Raw genomic sequence first — 21,254 nt, forward strand, 5'->3', positions numbered from 1 at the left:
TCCTGTGCACCTTTTACAACCGCAGCCAATGGCTGGGTTTTGAAGTGTGAAATAAAACTGGAAAAAGCTGGAGATACTCAGCAGGACAGGCAGCATCTGTAGAAAGAGAAACCGGGTTAATGTTTCAGGTCAATGGAATTTAGATTTTGAGATACAGCGCGGAAACAGGCCATTTGGCCCACCGAGTCCGCGCCGCCCAGCGATCCCCGCACATTAACACTATCCTACACACACTAGGGACAATTTTTACATTTACCCAGTCAATTAACCTACATACCTGTACGTCTTTGGAGTGTGGGAGGAAACCGAAGATCTCGGAGAAAACCCACGCAAGTCACGAGGAGAACGTACAAACTCCGTACAGACGGCGCCCGTAGTCAGGATCGAACCTGATTCTCCGGCGCTGCATTCGCTGTAAGGCAGCAACTCTACCGCTGCCCCACCGTGCCGCCCCTAATAAATCATGAACTGATTCTGATCAGCTCAGATATGGCAGTACTTCCTCTGAACTTCCCTGGAATGGCAGCATGAAAAATCTCCGGATGTTGACATATTCACAATAATGGGACAGAGCCTTTTACCTCCGCTACTTCATTCCCATGTTCTGCTGGGTTATTCTGCCTTTAATCTTGGCCATTTAACTGCGTACATCCTGGGCCTGGGCCTCTTTTCACTGAATTAAACAAAGGCTGTGGTTAATTGGTATTTGTATTAAGTGCCATGTTCACCTCAAGCACGTCAGTGTTTAGAGCTGGGTTCCATGGAGACCTATTGTACCGTTCCTCATGCTGTTTACTTGGATATACACAGTAGCATTTCCTAGTGCAGAGTCTGTGTGTGAGGAGAATGTATTTTGCTGAGAATGATGTCTATTCCCCTCCGGCATGGGAACAAGAGCCTCAAAGAGTGCAGATAATTCAACAGCAGGTAAGGGATAGTGTGGGCCTGAGCTGCAGGCAGAATAACATTTGAGTCCTGGCTATATGGGAACAAAACTTAAGGGTAAAGAATTCTACTTCCCCCCATGTGTATGAGGTATCACTGAAATGTTTGAGTTCATTCAATGCTGGTTGGTAACAGAGTCATACAGCACGGAAACTAGGTTATTAGCCCAACTCATCCATGTCAACTGAGATGCCCCATCCAAGCAAATCTCCTTTACCTGTGGCTTCCCCATATCCCTATAAAACTTTGCTATCCATGTATCTTTTATACTTCAGCTGGCACCTTGTTCCATATACCCAAAAAGTTGCCCCTCTCACCTTAAACCTACACCCTCTTCTTTGTGATTCCCCTGCCTTGCTTCACCCTATTTACTCTCCTCATGATTTTACACACCTCCATGATCAAAATACCCCTTGATGAGATCTATACACCTCTAAGATGTATAATATTTTGCAATATTAAATTAAATCACCAGTGCCTCAGAGACAGTATTTTCCACAGCCATTGTAAACAAGCCTGTGGGTTCAGGCCCCAATTCAGGGACTTATGTTCAAAACCTAGACTGACCCTCCAGTGCAGTCTGAGGCTCTATGGAAGGAAGAGAGGGGGGGGGCAGAGATGGGTCAGGGAGAGGAGACAGACAGTGCATTGCAAAGGTGTACTGGACAGTCATTACACTGAAGCCTGGTCACTTCTTTTGATGGAGGTAAACAAATCAAAAGAACTATGATAAAGTACATGAGAGAATTTCCTCCAGATATCAAGGCCTTCTCTGTTTCTTCTTCAGTGGTATGGACAGACATTATTTGACCATGACTGTTGGGTTGTTTGCGGACGATTGCTGTGTGCACTGTCCATGGTATAAATGATGACAATACAACTAAACTCTATTAGATGCAAAGAGCAGTAAAGGGCCTGTCCCACTTAGGCGATTTTAAGGCGACTGCCAGCGACTAGACAGTTCGCCGGGGTGTCGCGGGCATGATCGTGAGGAGTCTTCAAAGAATCGTAGTGGAACTCGGCGCGTCGTTGAGAAATCAACCGGTATGAAATTTCTTGGCGACAGCTGGCTTGTCGCCAGGTATCGTTGCTTATTGCGGGCGCTGTCGCATGCTGTCCCCAGGGTTGATAGGTTCTCTTAGATGCATTTAGAAGCACATTATATTAAATTAAGTAAAGTCATTTGAAGATACCATAAAATACTTGTGTTTAACCAATTTATTTACCGTCAGGTAGATTGGAGGTGACAGTTTGACGGTCAGGTAAGGGTGGGAATTTTCGCGATGTTTATGGTCATCAGCGATTACATTTAAAGTAGGCTCCCAACCCAGATATGCATCTCCCGTACATTTTCAAAGAATGTCCACACTCCGCACAAAAATCCATTTAACCACTTTTAAAATTAAATTTCTTAATACTGTTATTAGTAAACTGGAAGTCAATCCAATTTATGTCTTGTTACCGTGAAGCTTGGTTTTCAAGTAACCCGGGCAAGATGTTATATTTCAAAACTCTCAAGTACTTACCGACTTGTCAGTAATTTCAGCGAAAATGAGGATGCCAGAGAAGCATTGACAGTGTGGGAATTTTGCGATGTTTCCGAAGACGGTGTAATCTCGACCTGACTCGGCATTTATGTGGTCATTGTCGGCGGGTAAAAGAAAATGTTGGCGATCTGCTACGACTTTGACAGTCGCCGGCAGTCGCCTAAAAAATCGCCTAAAGTGGGACAGGCTCTTGAGACATCCTGCAATATAAACAACATTATTCCATTAAGGCACTATTGTTTAAATATCTTACTTTAGTTAGCGGTATTAGCAAATAAACATGGGTTTTCTTTCCCATTTCTCACACTATTTGGCAATGGGGCACGGCCCCAGAGATGGTCGTGAGTCCATGCAATGCTCCAGCTGGGCAAATCCCATGTTTAAAGCAGTCGTCAGTCAGTGTATTGAGCTGTGGGGAGAGATGGGTTGGGAGCTGACATCTTCCCATCATTATACTATCCCCCTGGCAATGGAATCCCACCCTAGGCCTGGGATACTGAGATGCTAGGCCTGGGAATGTTGTAACCTTGGGCGTGGGAGATGTGATCTTGGGCTCCAAAATAATGTGACCCTGGGCCTGGAAATATTACATAGAAACATAGAAAATAGGTGCAGGAGGAGGCCATTTGGCCCTCCGAGCCAGCACCGCCATTCATTGTGATCATGGCTGATCATCCACAATCAGTAACCTGTGCCTGCCTTCTCCCCATACCCCTTGATTACATTAGCCCCGAGAGCTCTATCTAACTCTCTTTTAAATTCATCCAGTGAATTGGCCTCCACTGCCTTCTGTGGCAGAGAATTCCACAAATTCACAACTCCCTGGGTGAAAAAGTTTCTTCTCACCTCAGTTTTAAATGGCCTCCCCTATATTCTTAGACTGTGGCCCCTGGTTCTGGACTCCCCCAACATTGGAAACATTTTTCCTGCATCTAGCTTGTCCACTCCTTTTATAATTTTATACATCTCTATAAGATCCCCTCTCATCCTTCTAAACTTCAGTGAATAATGTAACCTTGGGCCTGAGAACGATGTGTACTGGGGTCTGAGAATGATGTAACTTTGGGCCCAGTACTTGTATCACCCTGGGATAGGGACTGATGTACACCTGGACCTAGGAAATATCTAAAGCAGTTGGAGCACCTAGTACTCCAACAAACGTCTTCAGATGCTCTGTGGAAGGTATCCTGACTGCACGCATTATGTCCTAGTGTGGCAATTCCAATGTACAGGAATATGAAAGGCTGCAGAGAGTGGTGGTCTCAGCCTACCCGTCATCAGAAGCATCCAGATGAGGCACTGGCTCAAGAAAGCAACATCTATCATTAAAGATCCCCACGAACCGGGCCACGTCCGCCTCTCGCTGTTACTTTTGGGCAGGAGGTACGAAGTCTGAAGTCTCACACCATCGCATTCATGAATGTCTGCAACCTTCTACAACCAACTGGTTCTTGAATCAAGCTATGCAACCCTAATCAGTAACGGTACACCACGGGCCACCTCTTGTAGTACCAGGGCCTTGTTTCTAATTGTGTTTTTGCTTTAGCACATCATTTCCTTTTCACTGTCTCAGTAAGTAATTTATATTTTTGTGTTGTCTGAATACATGTGCCTGTGATGCTGTTGCAAGTGAGATGTTCATGGTACCCGTACCTCACTGCACTTGTGCATTTAATAATAAACAACTTGACTTAAAGGTAGACACAAATGCTGGAGTAACTCAGCGGGTCAGGCAGCATCTCTGGAGAGAAGGAATGGGTGACATTTCAGATCAAGACCCTTCTTCAGACTGATGTCAGGGAAGGGGGCGAGACAAAGATAGAATGTAATCGGAGACAGTAAGACTCGTGGGAGAACTTGGAAGGGGGAGGGGATAGAGAGGGAAAGCAAGGGCTATCTGAAACCTTGACTTGACTTAACGTTGCGCCAGTAATTGTATAATTCTCAGCCGGGGATAATATAACCCAGGGCCTGGGAATGATGTAACTGTGCTGGGAATGTTGTAACTGTGCTGGGAATGTTGTAACTCTGAGCCCAGGAACATTGTAACTGGGCTGGGAATTACATTGCTTTGGCCTGGGAATGCTGGAACCTTGGGCCTGGGATTGATGTAGCTCTTGGCTGGGAATGCTGCAGTGATGGCTTGGGCTACATCCACAACTCTGGTGCGGTCTTGGGCAGAGCAGTTGCCAACCCAAGCTGTGAATATATCCTGATAGGATGCTTTCTGTGCTGCATCTGTAGAGATTGGAGATATGTCAAATGTCCTCAATCTTTGGCCTGGGAGTGATGTAACCCTGGGGGGCCAGGAACAGTGTAAACTGGGGCCCTGGAATGGTACAAGCTTGCACCTGGGAATAATGTAACAATGGGTCTGGGAATGATGTAAGCCTGAGTTGGCAATGCTGTAATCTTGAGCCCAGGAACAATGGAAAGCTGCGCTGGGAATTCAGGATTGCTGGGACAGGGAATGACATGCAACCGTTTGTCTGAGAATATTGAGAGACCCTGGTTCGATCCTGACCTCGGGTGCTGTCTGTGTCGAGTTTGCAGATTCTCCTTCTGACCATGTGACTGCTCTGGTTTCTTCGCACATCCCAAAAGCCGTGAGGGATTGTAGGTTCTTTGGCCACATTAACTTGACCTGTGTAGGGATGCGAAAGTGAGACAACTTAGAACTAGTGTGAACGGATGATCGATGGTCAGCATGGGCTCGGTGGGTCAAAGAGCCTTTTGCCACGATGTATCTTTAAAAACTAAAAAAAAACTTTAATCCCTGGGATCGGTGGGGCCCTCTATCCTGGTGTCCATGGGCCTGAGAATGTTGCAACACCTGGCCATGCTGTTGTGACCCTCTGCTCTGGGAATGTTCGTGCCCAGCAATACTGTGATCCAGGGCTTGGGATGCAACATTCCCATCCTACAGGATCCCATCTCTCCATAGATACTGCCTGTCCCGGTGAGATACTCAAGCATTTTGTGTCTATCTTCGGTGTACACCAGTATCTGCAGTTCCTACACTTTTCATCTGCTCCACTGCAAAATCTCCTCAAGGTATGCCTGCTTTGAAGAAGTTGTCCTCCTCTCTCCGACGAGTTCTGCAACACCCTCTCCTTTCTCGCTGCTGTCTCCAGCTCTACACCTTTCCCTCAGCCAACAATGAACCATTCTAAATTTAATTGAGCATCGTCTGCTTTGATCTGTCGTTTTCACACCTTTCCCTTCCATTTTTCTAGTTTCCTTCTCCTCTCACTCTCAGTCTGAAGAAGGTCTGGACCCGAAACGTCACCCATTCCTTCTCTCCAGAGATACTGCCTGTCGCGCTGAGTTACTCCAGCATTTTGTGTCTACCTCTGTCTCTCACTCTCTCTCTCTTTCCACAGATACTGAGCATTTTAACTCCCCCTCACATTCTCAAAATGACCTTTCTGTCCTAGGCTTCCTCGATTGTCAGAGTGAGACCCAATGCAAATTGGAGGAGCAGCACCTCATATTTCGCTTGGGTAGCTTACACCCCAGCAGTATGAACATTGACTTCTCTAACTTCAAATAGCCCTTGCTTTCCCTCTCTCTCCATCCCCTCCCCCTTCCCCGTTCTCCCACCAGTCTTACTGTCTCGGACTGCATTCTATCTCTGTCCCGCCCACTCCCCTGACATCAGTCTGAAGAAGGGTCTCCACCCAAAACATCACGCATTGCTTCTCTCCACAGATGCTGCCTGTCTCGCTGAGTTACTCCAGCATTTTGTGTCTACCTCTGTCTCCCTCTCTCTCTCTCTCTCTCTTTCCACAGATGCTGCCTGAGTTCTTCCATCATTTTCTGTTTTTACCTTTCCAGCAGCTGCGACTTTTGATTTTCATCCTGTTACAGTCTTGGGTTGTGTAAATCTCCCCTTGTCCGAGTGTTATTTACCAGACCGGCTCCCACCCACAGAGCTTTCTGGTGCTTACCATTACGCGTTGTAAACCGTCAATGATTTCCCATCCCGACTCCTTGAGCAACACGTAGCGCTGACAATGATAGCTGCGGGTCGATCGGCACACTCAGGACACTGCTCCCAGCTCACACTTAGGAGGACACGGCTTTACAGCAAAACAGAACATTCATGCTGTTAAGTTTTTTTGTCTCCTCGATTTTTCCTGCTTCACTTATTCTTCCTCTTGGTTTACAAAACAGAATAAAAGTTCTCCGCGTGTGGTGCAAAGTTTGTCAGCATCACTCGAATCCATCTTTCCCTCCTCAGGGATCTGACATGGGCAACGCACATTGCCGCACTGGTGGGTAAGGCTAAGCAGCGCCTTTACCACCTTAGACAACTGAGGAAATTCAGAGTGTCTCTGAGGATCCTTCATTGCTTCTACTCTGGGGCTGTAGAGAGCATCCTGTCCGGCAACATTACAGTCTGGTTTGGGAACAGCTCTGCCCAGGACAGGATAGCCCTGCAGAGAGTAGTGCGTTCGGCAGAACGCACCATGGGAACTACACTCGTCCCCCTGCAGGACCTATACATCAGGAGGTGCAGATCCAGAGCAAGCAAGATCATGAGGGACCCCTGCCACCCCAGTAACGGACTGTTCCAGATGCTACGATCAGGCAAACGCCTCCGCTGTCACGCTGTGAAAACGGAGAGGATGAGACGGAACTTCTTCCCACAGGCCATCAGGACTGTCAACTTTTATAACCCCAGAGACTAAATTTTTGTCGACACTAATAGTAACTTATTAACTTATTTATATGCTGTAACTGTAATTCTTTTTGTGCACAACCCGCAGGCATTGCCACTTTCATTTCACTGCACATCGTGTATGTGTATTTGACAAATAAATTTGACTTGACTTGACTTGAATGTTTATAGATCGGGAACTATCTGGGTCTGTGCCTTTGTAACTTGTTAAGGAACAAAAACTCAGCAGGATTTTTTTTTTTTTTCTGGCCTTGGCTAATGAAAGAACATAGAGGCAGTGTTAAATCAAAAGGGAAAGGTTTGAAATGTTGCGATAAAATGGCAGCAAAACTGCAGACTGGGGCATTTCAGAATTTAGCATAGGCGAAGCAAGAAATTGAAAAGGAAATGAGAAGTGGCAAACAAGACAAATTTTGCCTGAGAAATAAAAATAGACTGAAAAAGCTTCTATTGCTGTTCATAAAGGAAAGGATTATCAAAAGTTCATTTGTTTTGCTGGACAAATTCCATCGCACAGAAGTAAATCGCTTCACAGAGTAGACCAAACTTTCCCAGACGTCAGAGAGAACACTGGGTTCAAAGAGAATAACGAGTTGAGAGAAATAACAAGGGCAAACAAACTAGGACCAGAGAAATTAATGTGACTGAAATCCAATAAATTGCAGTCAATCTTTGGGAGAAAAATAGTGCGATTTTATTATTGAGCAAGTGGGCCAGGGTAAATAGAAAATAATAGAATTGGTCAAAGTCAACAGAGATTTATGAAAGAAAATTATGTTTAACAATTCTACCAATTTTTTTGAGATCTAGTTTACCAGATAAAACAGAACCAGCTTATTATGTTCTGAAGGCAATTGATAAGAGAGCATTTGGAATTTTAAGGAGTGCGCGGGTGGAAATTGAGAATTGGTTAATGGCCACTATACATGGTGTGTGAATGACTGATTTTGGGGTTCTGAAGTCAGGAGTAGGGCTGTATCTCAGGGGCCCAGCTGATTACAACCTATTTCAATGATCTAAAGAGAGGTCAAGTGAAATCTATCTAGACTTGCTGCTGATGCAAAGATGGGTGCGGGTGAGAAATCTGACAAGGATGCAAAGAGATTGTGGGGAACATGAAATTTGTTGGTGTCAAACTTAATTGTCACGTGTACATGGAACAATGACATTTTGACATGCTGCAGATTTACGTAATAACGCAATAACACAAGTAAATGTACAATAATTAATAATACAAAAATGAATTATCAGCCAGCCAGCCAATAATAGTGCAAAACCAGAGCATTTAGTGCAACAAGTCCATAGTAGAGCCAGGGTTGTGGTAGGAGCATGCAGCCTGATGGTTGTTGTGATGAAGCTGTTCTTGAATCTAGAGATCACGATTCTCAAGGTCCTGTACCTTCATCCCGATGGTTGCAGTCAAATGAGAGCGTGGCCAGGCTGTTTTCTGACGTAGGGATCACATGTACGCAGTTACTGTAAGCATTTAGAAAAGCATCCCAGGCCTTGCACATGTCCTTAGAGTGACCCCCTCCCTCTGCACATCCCCCACCTCCACACAGCCCAGATACCTTCTGCCAGGGCCATGGGCAGTGGCACTACAGGGACAGAGGGGTGCGGTCCATGCTGCTCCTACACACAAACAAGGTGACTCCTGCAAAATGTGCTCCACCACCGTGTCCAGGACCCTCCGACTGTAAACAAACTGCTGTTTAACAACTGATTTTCTTTTCTTTTAAGATTATTTGTTCCAGGAGTATGAATCTAGCTGTATGGTGAGAATTCGTAAAGATTTGCTGCATCCTCCTTCCTGCACTTGAGGGGGTGGCGGGCTCGTGCTGGGAGAAGGGTGTGGTGTAAATGAACACGGATGAAATATAAAACAATTGTTTTATATAATCTCCAATGGCAGCAATTATTAATGAGGGTAGCATTGCCAAATTACAATTCTGAAAGAATGATGATGCAAAGATTCATATCTTAGAGTTTGAAGCAATTAAATAGAGTAGCAGTGGCAGAAATAATTTAAATTATTGAAAGTTCTCCTATTTTTTTGCAACTTTCTAATTGCACACAGTCTCCATCCTAGTGTCAGCAAATTTAAAATGTATACATGTCTTCCAGAGACACTGATGAAATACAGTGGTGAGGGAAGAAGGTGAATCCTCAGGTTCTGGAGGAAATTGATGAAATTTTTCTTGAATTTTGTCACGAGAAACTTACTTCACAAGGCACTTAAAAATAATCCGATTTTTTTTTCCCCAGTGGAAGTATGTTTCGGTCTGGTGTCAGAAATGTCCACAGCTCCTTCCTGTCATATTTGTGTCCCTTTCTGGTTCTCATTCCACAGGATGTGGGGTTGGCTGCCAAGCCAACATTTCTTGTCCCCATCTGGGATCCCTAGGATTTATACCCCACAATGATGAATGACTGGTGGTATGTTTCCAAGTCAATACAGTGTGCGATTTGGAAGGAGACTTGTAGCTGGTGAGGTTCCTGTGCATCCACGCCCCTTGTCTTCCTTGGTGTGAGAGCTGGCAGGTTTGGGAGTGTAGTTTGGGTGAGCACGTCTTGTGGATGGTACACGTGCAGCCACTGTGTGCTGGTGACGAGGGAATGCACGTGTAGGATGGACGACAAGGTGCTAATCAAGTGGGATGCTTTGTCCTGGATGGTGTTGAACACCTGGAGAGTTGGTGGAGTTGCACTCATCTCAAGAGCGTTGCATCAGGCTCCTGATCTGCCTTGCAGATGGTGGAAACTCCTTGGAGTGTTAGAAGGTGAGTCACTCAGTACAGGGTACCCAGCCTCTGCTGTTGCGGCCATGGTATTTATATGTATAGAAGCAAAGAACTGCAGATGTTGGTTAATATGCAAAAGGGCACAAAGTGCTGGATTAACTCAGCAGGTCAAGCAGCATTTCGGGAGAACATGGATAGGCGATGTTTCGGGTCGAGACCTCTTTTCAGACTGAAGAAGTCTGAGAAATATGTGTACATTTGAGTCTCTGATTAATGGTGATCCCCAGGCATGTGGATAATGGGTGAATCTACAACAATAACACCATTGAAAGTCAACAAATGAAGGGTTAGACTCTTATTTTGCTGGGAATGGTCAATTCCTAGTGCTTTTGTGGCACGTTTTTCACTTGTTGAGAAGTTTCAAATAGAATTGAACATGTGCACATACGAACTAACATTCCCCCTTCTGACCTTATGATAGCAGGAAGGCCATTGACGAGGCAGTTGTAGATGGTTGTACCAATGACACCACCCTGAGCCACACTCGTCCTAGGGCTGAGATGATCGCCACCTTGCAACTAAAACCTCAGTGCGAGACACCAGTGCGAGGCGACTTCCCTTTGATGCCCATTGACTGCATTTTCTTGATGCCACACTCAGTCAAATGATACCCCGCTCTCAAGGGCAGTTCCTATCTCCTCATCACTGGAATTAAGCTCTTTGGCCCAGGATTGGACGAGGAGGTTTCCTTTCCAATATTTGACCTGATGCCATAAGGGTTTATGGGCTCTGGTGTCCCTGCAGAGGACTCCAATAGCTCCTTCTCTCTCTCTCTCTCTGTACACAACTGCTCCTCCTGACCTGCTGTTGGGACAGGATGTATCTGGAATATACCATATTGTCCGAAGGTGTGACTCCATGTGAATGGCCACGTCAGGCTGTTGATGACTAATCTCTAGGCCTGTTCTCACAATGTAAACATCAGGCTGTATGCCTTTGAACCCAGTGCCAGTCAATGGGCTGGGAGTGACTTTAATGACCATCTTATAACACAAGTAGTAAAAGCAGAAGGAGGCCATTCAGCCCCTCATACATGCCCTGTTATTCACAGGATCACAGCTGATCGCTTACAGCACCCACTATCCTGCACAAATATCCCTCAATTCCTTTAATATCTAGAAATCTATTGCCTCTCTAAAAGCCTCTTTTACGCCACTCTCGTATCTAACTCCACCACTACCACCACCTCTGGCAGCACATTCCAGGCAACAATCACAACCTTGTAAAATAATTGCCCCTCTCATCTCTGAACTCTGCCCCTTCCCCCTTAAACATATGCCTTCTAATTTTCTTTTCTAAATGCTTATAGTAACTGCATACTTGTGATCCCTACGTCAGAAAGGTTACTCCAGCACTTTGTGTCTATCTCCTGCTTAGGAACACCCCTTGGTACTGAGGGCTCACTACCCCCCTGCTCTCGTTGACTAGTCCCCCATCCGTGTGATTCCAGTCTGTCTCCTTTCCTGCAGGTTCCTCAGCAGCCAACGACCATAATCCAGCAATTCCCTGGACCACAGCCTCCTCAGATTCCACCTGTCAGGAATGGAAACATGAAGGAAGGTAAGCCAGCGTGACGTCTCCAGCAGGAACAACCCTCAGCACCTGATGTGCCTCGTGGGGATGGGAGCTGGCACTGTGGGCCCACATGCAATACAAGGGATTACTGGAAGCAACGACTGATGTACCTTTGTGACAAAGGCAATGTTGGTCAGATAGTAGGCTATGCCTTTAAATCTTGACCTTGTTCAATGAATGTAGGAGCCAGATGTTCCCTCAGGCTCACAACCACAGCTGGAAGCAATGTTTTCCGCTTCTGTTTGCCAGGAAGCTTGCTGATCTTTGGACCTGAGCCACAGGTTGAACTGACACAGACAAGCTCAGATTAGCAGGAGCAGCAGGACAGAGCAGTCACTGGCTCATTTCCCACATCCCACCCTGTCCTTGGGATTAAAGACAGAGAGATGGAAACACTCAGCTGGTCAGGCAGCTTCTGTGGAGAGAGTAAAACGCTCTGAGAACCCGAGTCAGAACCTGATCGCAACCAGCTCCGATGAACGATCATTGAGTGGAAATGAGAATGGCAGTTCCCTCTCCACGGCTGCTGCCTGTCGAGTGATTATTAGCGGGAGTGCAACAGCATGGAAACAGGTCCTTTGGCCCAACTTGTCCAAGATGCTCATCAACGCTAGTCCCACCTGACCTCATTTAGCCAGTACCTCCCAACACCTTCCGTACCCATGCACCTGTTCAAATGTCTTTTAAAAGTTGTTATTGTACCTAATTCCAAGTAATGTACTTTGAACTCTCCTTAATTGGACTTTATCATGCACTAAATATCGTATCTTTCATCTGTACATTGTGGGCAACTTTATTGTAATCGTGCATAGTCTTTTCTTTGACTGGATTGCACCAAACAAAGGCTTTTCATGTACCTTGGTACATGTGACAATAGTAAACTAAACTAAACATAAGAGGTAATTGGCTGGGTAAATGTAAAAATTGTCCCTAGTGGGTGTAGGATAGTGTTAATGTGCGGGGATCGCTGGGCGGCACGGACTTGGTGGGCCGAAAAGGCCTGTTTCCGGCTGTATATATATGATGATGATGATGATGATGATAAACTAAACTATCCATTTCCTTAGCAGATAAAGTAAAGGAGAATTCTAAGATCCTATAACCATATTAAAAGCAAAGGGTAACTAAGGAACCCCTCGAGACAGGATGTTCATCCTTGTGTGGAGCCATGAGAGGTGGATGAGCTTCTCAATCAATACCTTTCGTCTGTATTTACCACAGAGAATGTGATGGAAACTAAATAGTTCAAGGAAGGGAACAGTGATGTCCTGAAACATATCGAGGTTATAAGGAGGGATATTACTTAGAATTAGAGAATTCAATGTTCACACCATTGGGCTGTAAGCTATCCCAGTTGGACTCTGGCAATGGAGGCGGCCAAGGACAGAAACATCAGGATGGGAAGGGATGTTGAAATAGTTTGCAACCAGGAGATCCAACAGGCCTAGGCAGACCGAGCACAAGTATTCTGCTCTTGTTTACTAATACGTCTGATCTGTTGTCGAGAGGGCGCCTGTGATCCTGACCCTAGATGCATTTCTTTCCCCAGAACTGGTGGAGCTGATGATGATACAAAATGCGCAGATGCACCAAGTGATCATGAACAATATCACCATGGCAGCACTCTCCAGCTTTGGGTACAACACGCAGCCACAGCCTGCCAAACAGGTCAGACGTCACTGGCTTTCAACCTGCCCTCCCCGCCAACACCAACATTCCTGTAACCCATTAATGTTGCCACCCCGGCCAGTCACTGGACATCACCGTGTGGAGTCCCACTCATTCAGCACTCTCTGATGCATTGGCAGAATGCCACACTGTTGGAAGTGTCATCACTTGAATAAGCTGCTGAACTTCAGGCCCTGGCTGCATTTGCAGGGGTTCTGTGTCTTAGCTTCACTGAGCAGCAGGTGAACTCTCAGGGACTCGATCAATAATCATCCCACAAATAGCATTTCAAAACTTGGATTAAGGTGACAGCCCGGTTATCCCACCGTGCCAGGCAGCAGGGAACAGTTGGGGTGCTCCCTCAGTGTTGCCCTGAGGTTAGTCTTTGCATTGCCTTGGAAGTATCATTTAATGAAGCGTTCACTGCCAGATACTCAGTCTGAAAAACTGGCCAGACCTGGAGCGTTACCTGTCCATTTCCTCCACAGTTGCTGCTTGACCTACTCGGTTTCTCCAGCACTTTGAATTCCTCCAGCCTCTTGTGTCTTAACAAGACGTGTATCTGATTGTGGAGACACAAGGAACTACAGATGTTGGGATCTTGAGCAAAATACAATGGGTCGAGCAGCATCTGTGGTAGTTGAAGGGAATTGTCGATGTTTTGGGTCAAAACACTGCGCTAAATTTGTTATTGATAGCAGGGTGATGGAATGTATCCAGACCATACTAATAGAAAGAGAAAACTGAGGCAAAATGATGACAGGCAGAAATGGCTGTTCCTGACACAGATGGAAAGAAGAGTGACCTAAAGTCAGAGAACTCAACACAATGTGCCCATACTGAAGATGGGGGTTAGAATACAATATTGATCGGAATGGAAGAAGTTAAGATTGCATTGGGTCCCATTTGAATGGTGCAGGAGGCCACAGACAGAAAGGTGAAGAGTGGGAATGGGAATGGGGAACTAGAAAAGCAGGCAAAATGTAGATACAAAGAACTGCAGATGCTGATTAATACACAAAAGGACACAAAGTGCTGGAGAACATTGATGGATAACGTTTTGGGTCTGAAGAAATTCTCGACCCGAAATGTTACCTATCCATATTCTCCAGGGATGCTGCCTGACCCGCTGAGTTACTCCAGCACTTTGTGTCCTTTTGTAAAGCAAGCAGGCATTTGGAGGCTCAGGGTCACAGCTGAGGACTGATTGCAGACTCTTGGCAAAGCAGCCACCCAATCTGCATTTGCTTTCTCCAATGTAGAGGAGGCTGTTCAAAAAAATCCGATTGAATCTTCGCACAAATGGGATTGATAGGGAGACAACATGTACATGTGAAGACACAGAGTGTTGGAGGAACTCAGTGGGTCAGGCAGCATCTCAGAAGAACATAGATAGGTGACATTTCAGGTCAAGACACTTCTTCAGACTGATCCCAAAAGGTCCCGACTTGAAACGTCGCCTATCCACGTTTTCCATAGATATATAAGAAAATAACTGCAGATGCTGGTACAAATCGGTTTATTCACAAAATGCTGGAGTAACTCAGCAGGTCAGGCAGCATCTCGGGAGAGAAGGAATGGGTGACGTTTCGGGTCGAGACCCTTCTTCAGACTGATGTCGGGGGTGGGACAAAGGAAGGATATAGGTGGAGACAGAATGCTCCATTCTATTTTCTATAGATGCTGCCTGACAAGCTGAGTTGCTGCAGCATCTAAGGAGAACATGGATAAGCAAAGTTTCAGGTCGGGTTCCTTTAGAATCAGTCTGAAGAAGTATCCTAATCCGAAATGTTGCCTATCTATATTGTTCTGAGATGCTGCCTGACCCTTTGAATTACTCCAGCACTCTTTAGGCGTCTTTAGATGTTTATCTTGTTTCCCTATCAATCCCTTTTGTGAGAAGATTCTTATGTGAATCTTGCAGCAGGAACTGCAGATTCTGGTTTACGTTTTGTGCAGAAAGATGTCAGATTTGAGAATATTATGTGTGTTTGTTTATTGTGTTTAGAATGCAATATCAATCAGGATGGAAGAGAGTGAACCAGACACAGTTTACCACCACCATTACGAGCCCTGGCCCTACCCTTCGTATCCCACATGGCCGACACTGCCACCCCAGCCCCCACCTCAACTGTACCACCCGATGCGACTACAACAAGAGAACCTGCAGCCAACAGTGCGACACATCAGTCGAGATGGACGTCCAAATCCCCGGAGAGAGTTGTAAGCGTTCTGATCGAGGAAGGAGATTTAAGGCAGAGATTGACAGAATCTAGATTAATAAGGGTGTCAGGGGTTATGGGGCGAAGGCAGGAGAACGGGGTTGAGAGGGAAAGATAGATCAGCCATGATTGGTTTGGCGGAGTAGACTTGATGGGCCGAATGGCCTAATTGTGCTCCTAGGACTTATGAAGGGTTTACACAGCCTTCTCACTAGCTCATGTCATCACCAGCAGGAACCAGAGATTATAATGTATCCCAGATCAGGAGGTTTGGGGTTCCCCAAGGATTTGGGATTTGGATTAATCTCGGATTTGGGATTATTGGTTTCAGTAGGAATTTGTCAGTAGTGCACATTTGTAGGTTAATTGGCTTCAGTAAAAAAAAAAAATTGTCCCTAGTAGGACAGAGTTAGTGTACTGGATGATTACTGGTCAGGGCAGACTCAGTTGGTCAAAGGGCCTGTTTCCATGCCCTGTCTCTGAAGTCCAAAGGTGTACTATTGTTACAAATACCAAGGTACAGAGAAAACCTTTGTTTTGCATGTTACCCAATCCAATCAGATAACACTGTTCCTGCATTGACCAACATCGGCACAACTTCAATGTCCTCTGCAAACATGCCAAATAAATTAATCTTCAGCACAATATCGATTGATAAAATCAAAAGCATCACAAAACAAATGAACAACTGAAAACTTCACAATGTCCCCTTCAGCTGCACTTCCCTTTCCTGGCCTGCCTTGCCTCTACCACACACTGCTCTAAAGCTGACAAGCTCAGGGCACCTGTGTGACCAGGCTTGGGGTGGCAGAAGTGACAAAGTCTGGGCTGAGGTCTGAAGAACAGAAGAATTAGGGGCAGGAATCATTGCAGTGACCTGTTGAACCTGCTCCAATGTTCAAGAAGATCTTGGCTAATCTTCTACATCAGCTCCATTTTCCTACATTATCCCTTTATCCCTTTAGTTTTAGAGATACAGCGTGGAAACAAGCCCTTTGGCCCACCTGGTCCACGCTCTGGATGTTGTATGCTTGGAATTTGGTCACGGTTTCGACAAATAGATTATGGTAGGCTGATCCGGAAGATTCATGCAAATGGGATCCACGATAGATTGGATTCAAAACTAGATTGATAAAAAAGAGAGGGTAGTGGTGGAAGGAGCTATTTTAACTGGAAGACTGTGACCAGTGGTGTTCCACAAGCTTCAATGCTGGGACCTCTAGATATACATAAACGATTTGGATGAAAATGTAGGTGAGCTGATTAGGACTTGGCCCACCTACAGTTTAGGATGGGCCAGGCAATTTGGACAATCTCAAGAGAGTTTTATTGCCATAAGTCCCGAAACAACAATGAAATTCTTACTTGTAGCAGCACAACAGATTTGTGAATATAGTAGTCCGCAAACACCATAATTAACATAAAATAAATTCAGTATATTAAAAAAAAAAACAATACCAGTGCAAAGACAAAACAATGCCTGCATGTCTATGTTGTTCGGAGATTATTTGGATGTTCTCGTGTTTAATAACCTGATGGATGTTGGGAAGAAGCTGCTCTTGAACCTGGACATTGCAGTTTTCAGGCTGCTAAACCATCTTCCCAACGGCAGGAGTGAAATGAGAGTGTGGCCTGTGTGGTTTGAGTCTCTGATGATGCTGGCTGCGTTCTTGAGGCAGAAACTCCTGTAGATTCCTTCGATGATGGAGAGGTCAGTAACCGTGATGGACTGGACAGTGTACATCACATTTTGCAATCATCTTCATTCCTGGGCGTTTGAGATGCCAAACCAGCCATGATGCATCCAGTCAATGTGTTCTCTACTGTATCTCTGTTGAAGTTCAAGAGGGTATATCTAAGTTCAAGAGAGAATTCGTTGGGAGACTTTTTGCCATAGTTCTGAAGTATGTATTGGACAGAGGGAGCATGCATTAATCTCTGGAGGTGTCAGGATACAATGAGAGAGCAGTTAAGTGAAACAAATAGAATCTTCATCTTCATATGAAGAGGTTTTGAACATAAAAGAAGGGAAGTTGAATGTTTATAACACTCTTGTTAGGTTGCAATGTCCAGTTATGGTCATTCTACTCTAGGAAGTTTGAGGGGACTCTTGATAAAGTGCAGAGGTTTGCCAGAATCATTCCAGGGACATGGTACTTTGCTCTAAAGGGTACAGCCCCAACCATCCCATGCTGATTTACAGCTAAAGTAGGTTTAATGGGAAGGTAGACACAAAATGATGGAGTAACTCAGTGGGACAGGCAGCATCTCTGGAGGCAAGGAATGGGTGACGTTTCGGGTCGAGACCCTTCTTCAGACTGATGTCATAGAAACATAGAAACAGAGAAAATAGGTGCAAGAGGAGACCATTCGGCCCTTCGAGCCAGCATCGCCATTCATTGTGATCATGGCTGATCATCTATAATCAGTAACCTGTGCCTGCCTTCTCCCCATATCCCTTGATTCCACTAGCCCAGGCAGACTGAAGGCAGTCTGAAGAAGGGCCTCGACCTGAAACGTCACCCATTCCTTCTCTCCAGAGATGCTGCCTGTCCCGATTAGTTACTCCAGCATTTTGTGTCTACCTTCGATTTAAACCAGCATCTGCAGTTCTTTCCTACACAGGTTTAAGGGGAATATTGCAAAGTAAATAAAATGTTATTTTCCGAAGGCAAGGGGGAACAAATGCAAACTATTTAGCAAAAATTGGGGGAATATGAGGAAGAACTTCTAAGGCAGTGGGTGATTAGAAGCTTGGGTTTACTGTCCACATGGCTGGTGCCATTGGAAACAATCAATGATGGCAAAATAATTTGTATCAGGACTTGAGGGTAGGAGCTATCCTGAAGTAATTGACTTGGTTTGCATCAGGATTGAGGTTCTGGTTCTGGTTATTTACTGCGCAAACACCTCATAAGTGGATATCTCGCACAGGTCGGAGTGTCAGGTTAGGTCAAAACAGGTCAACGCAGGTCAGGTTAGGTCAAATGGTATTGTTCTAAAGAGATTGGGCATGGACAATGGGTAGAATAGCCTCTTTCTCTGCCACGTTGACTCTACAATGCCCTCAGATACCTAGTAATTTTCATAAATGAATGGAGACTCTGGGTTAAACGTAGTTGATCCCAAGAGCTGATCTGCTGGGTATCATATCCAGCAAACCTGCAATTAACCCATCTAAATCTAATGGGTAAATAATGGAAGTTACACTTCAATATCAGGCCTTGAAGGACAGGTGGAAGGAAATACCAGGATTTTTAAAAAGGGTGGCACGGTGGCGCAGCGGCAGAGTTGCTGCCTTACAGCGAATGCAGCGCCTGAGACTCAGGTTCGATCCTGACTACGGGCGCCGTCTGTACGGAGTTTGTACGTTCTCCCCGTGACCTGCGTAGGTTTTCTCCGAGATCTTCGGTTTCCTCTCACACTCCAAAGACGTTACAGGTATGTAGGTTAATTGACTGGGGAAAATGTAAAAATTGTCCCTAGTGTGTGCAGGATAGTGTTAATGTGTGGGGATCGCTGGGCGGCACGGACTCGGTGGGCCGAAGGGCCTGTTTCCGCGCTGTATCTCTAAATCTAAATCTAAAAAAAAACAAACATTCAGATCGGATGGTTTATTTGTTCAAAGAGGTTTGTGTTTAACCAGAGTTGTTGGATTGTTGTGTCCTAGTAAAGCAGTCCCCCCACCTCCACCGCCCAGCGCCACAGGGACAGTGGGAGCAGACGTCCTCCCGGCCTCAGGTAAGCAGCAATTACATTGGTCTCCTTGGTGTCTCACACACTGGTTCCCCCCGTGCACTTCCTGGATCTATGTGCAAAGGCAGCACAGGAAGTGGTCCAAGCTTTAACTGGAGCTGCACCTTCACAAGAACCTAGAGTTGAGTAACTCAGTGGGTCAGACAGCATCTCTGGAGAAAAGGAATCGGTGACGTTTCGGGTCGAGACCCATCTTCAGACTGAGTCAGGGGAAAGGGAAACTAGAGATATACTGTAGAGGGTGAGATAGATAGATATAGAACAAATGAATGAAATATATTCAAAACTAATGATCGCAAAGGAAAGAGCCCATTGTTAGCTGTGGGCTAGGTGAAATTGAGTTACAGACAATGAGTCTCAACAAGATGACTTTGAACCTAGTACAACAACTTGGGTGGGGGATGAACAGAGAGAGAGGGGATGCAAGGGTTACTTGAAGCTGGAGAAATCAATATTCATACCACTGAGTTACTCCAGCTTTTTGTGTCTATCTACAGTTTAAACCAGCATCTGCTGTTCCTTCCTAAATCTAGAATTGAGGACCGGACAATGAGTAGATCGGTATAATTTCCCATTGCATGAAAACAATAGACAAATTTAATAGAAGTGAATGATAACAGTTATGGTTTTGTTACGTTTTCTTTCTAAAAAGTACAGAGCAGTATGTACTTATGGTATGATTTGTGATACATTGTTGTATCTGCCTTTGCTGTCAGCTAGCTGGGTGTTACCTGCATGAATAGAGATGTTTGATTAGAAGCTCCATCCGATTGAGTTGCCTTATTCACAGGCAATAGAGAACACAAATTTCATTGATCTTCCAAATATCACAACTTTGAGGGGAGACCATTCCTGATTTCCACCATCCTTTTGAGTTAGAGGCCATATTCACCTCATTTCCCTTTCACTTTTGGAAGTTCACTCCAACACTGAGCATTTTGGTCAATCTGTCAAAATTTAGCTTTGGCAATATTTGTCTGCAAAAGCTCAAATTGAAATTGCTTCATATTAAAGGCATTATGTAAACGCATTAATTGTATATCTGCAGGGAAAGGCGGGGTGATTGTCAGGTATATCCAAGCTTTTCCAGTTTAAAGAGTAACAGGCCATGTAGACATGGCACCCTTCACACTCTGAATGCTCCTTCCTGCCAGTTTGTCGACCCCTTAGTTAGTTTAGTTTAGTGGCACACTGCTAGATGTTAAAGTGCGCCGACCAGCGATCCCCTACACTAATACTATCCTACACACTTTACAATTTACAATTTACCAAGGGCAAATTTACGTACAAACCTGTACGTCTTTGGAGTGTGGAAGGAACCTGGAGCATCCGGAGAAAACCCACGCGGTCATGGGGAAGACGTACGATTTCCGTAGTCAGTATTGAATCCGCGTCTCTGGTGCTGTAAGGCAGCAACTCTACCGCTGCGCCACCGTGCAACAGTGTTGCAATCCAGGAAGTTTCCAGATGTTTCTTGCTTTTAAATTAACTGAGACCTGGTCTTTCCTCTGCAGAGTATTACGATTTGGCTGATGGTCAGATATGACGGGCTCCTCCCCCTCCAAGAGGATCCAATCGCGAAACACACATCTGGCTCAATAACCAACACGTCCCAAGTGCCTGGCAGCTGCCTTCTGAAGCAGTGATTCTCCTTTAATGCCACAATAAACATGAACTTGGCTCAAGACCTTTGCTGTTGTTTATTAGTCCCCAGCCATCTGCTCAATGCTCTCCCATTCAATTTACTCTTGCCTTTGGATAGAAAAGAAATCTAAGAGTGCTAGCAATCCAAAATAAAATACAGGGCTTTGGTAATAGTAAATGTTTCTACCTATCCCTCTCCTTAGAAAGAGTCCTGTCTTTTGTACAGCAGCCTTTTGGAATGGTTGGGAGAGAGGAGGGGTTGTAGTAGGCAGGCTGAAGGATGGAGGCAGTGGGTGAGGGGGTACAATTGGAGTGAGCGGAGGGGTGAGAGTGGGTGGAGTAGGTGGAAGAGGGGAGAGGTTGGTGTGGGTAAGAGGGGACGGGTTCTAATGAGTGGTAGAAGAGAGGGCGC

General features: G+C 45.3%; 1 protein-coding gene across 3 annotated transcripts; it reads left to right on the forward strand.

Moving 5' to 3' along the window:
* Positions 1-785: 785 nt before the first annotated feature.
* Positions 786-20,873, forward strand: LOC144607581 (proline-rich protein 29-like). Of its 3 annotated transcripts, none has more exons than XM_078424495.1 (6): positions 786-927; positions 11,447-11,537; positions 13,102-13,220; positions 15,229-15,443; positions 19,118-19,183; positions 20,713-20,873. In XM_078424495.1, exons 1-6 carry the CDS (start codon positions 847-849, stop codon positions 20,729-20,731), a joined length of 591 nt encoding a protein of 196 aa, XP_078280621.1. In that variant the 5' UTR covers positions 786-846; the 3' UTR covers positions 20,732-20,873. The 3 variants fall into 3 exon arrangements, with proteins under 3 accessions (XP_078280621.1, XP_078280620.1, XP_078280623.1); XM_078424494.1 differs by having other exon boundaries at positions 787-927; positions 19,113-19,183; XM_078424497.1 differs by lacking the exon at positions 19,118-19,183 and having other exon boundaries at positions 787-927.
* The last annotated feature ends 381 nt before the right edge of the window (positions 20,874-21,254 follow it).

The sequence above is a fragment of the Rhinoraja longicauda genome, chromosome 29 (assembly GCF_053455715.1).
Source record: "Rhinoraja longicauda isolate Sanriku21f chromosome 29, sRhiLon1.1, whole genome shotgun sequence".
NCBI classification, from domain to species: domain Eukaryota; kingdom Metazoa; phylum Chordata; class Chondrichthyes; order Rajiformes; family Arhynchobatidae; genus Rhinoraja; species Rhinoraja longicauda.

Excerpts from the sequence above, each read along its gene's own strand:
- LOC144607581 (XM_078424494.1), top strand. The coding sequence starts at position 847 with ATGTATTTTGCTGAGAATGATGTCTATTCCCCTCCGGCATGGGAACAA. Across the intron at positions 928-11,446 it reads TGCAGATAATTCAACAGCAG|GTTCCTCAGCAGCCAACGAC; the intron begins GTAAGGGATAGT and ends CCTTTCCTGCAG. Across the intron at positions 15,444-19,112 it reads CCAAATCCCCGGAGAGAGTT|TAAAGCAGTCCCCCCACCTC; the intron begins GTAAGCGTTCTG and ends GTTGTGTCCTAG.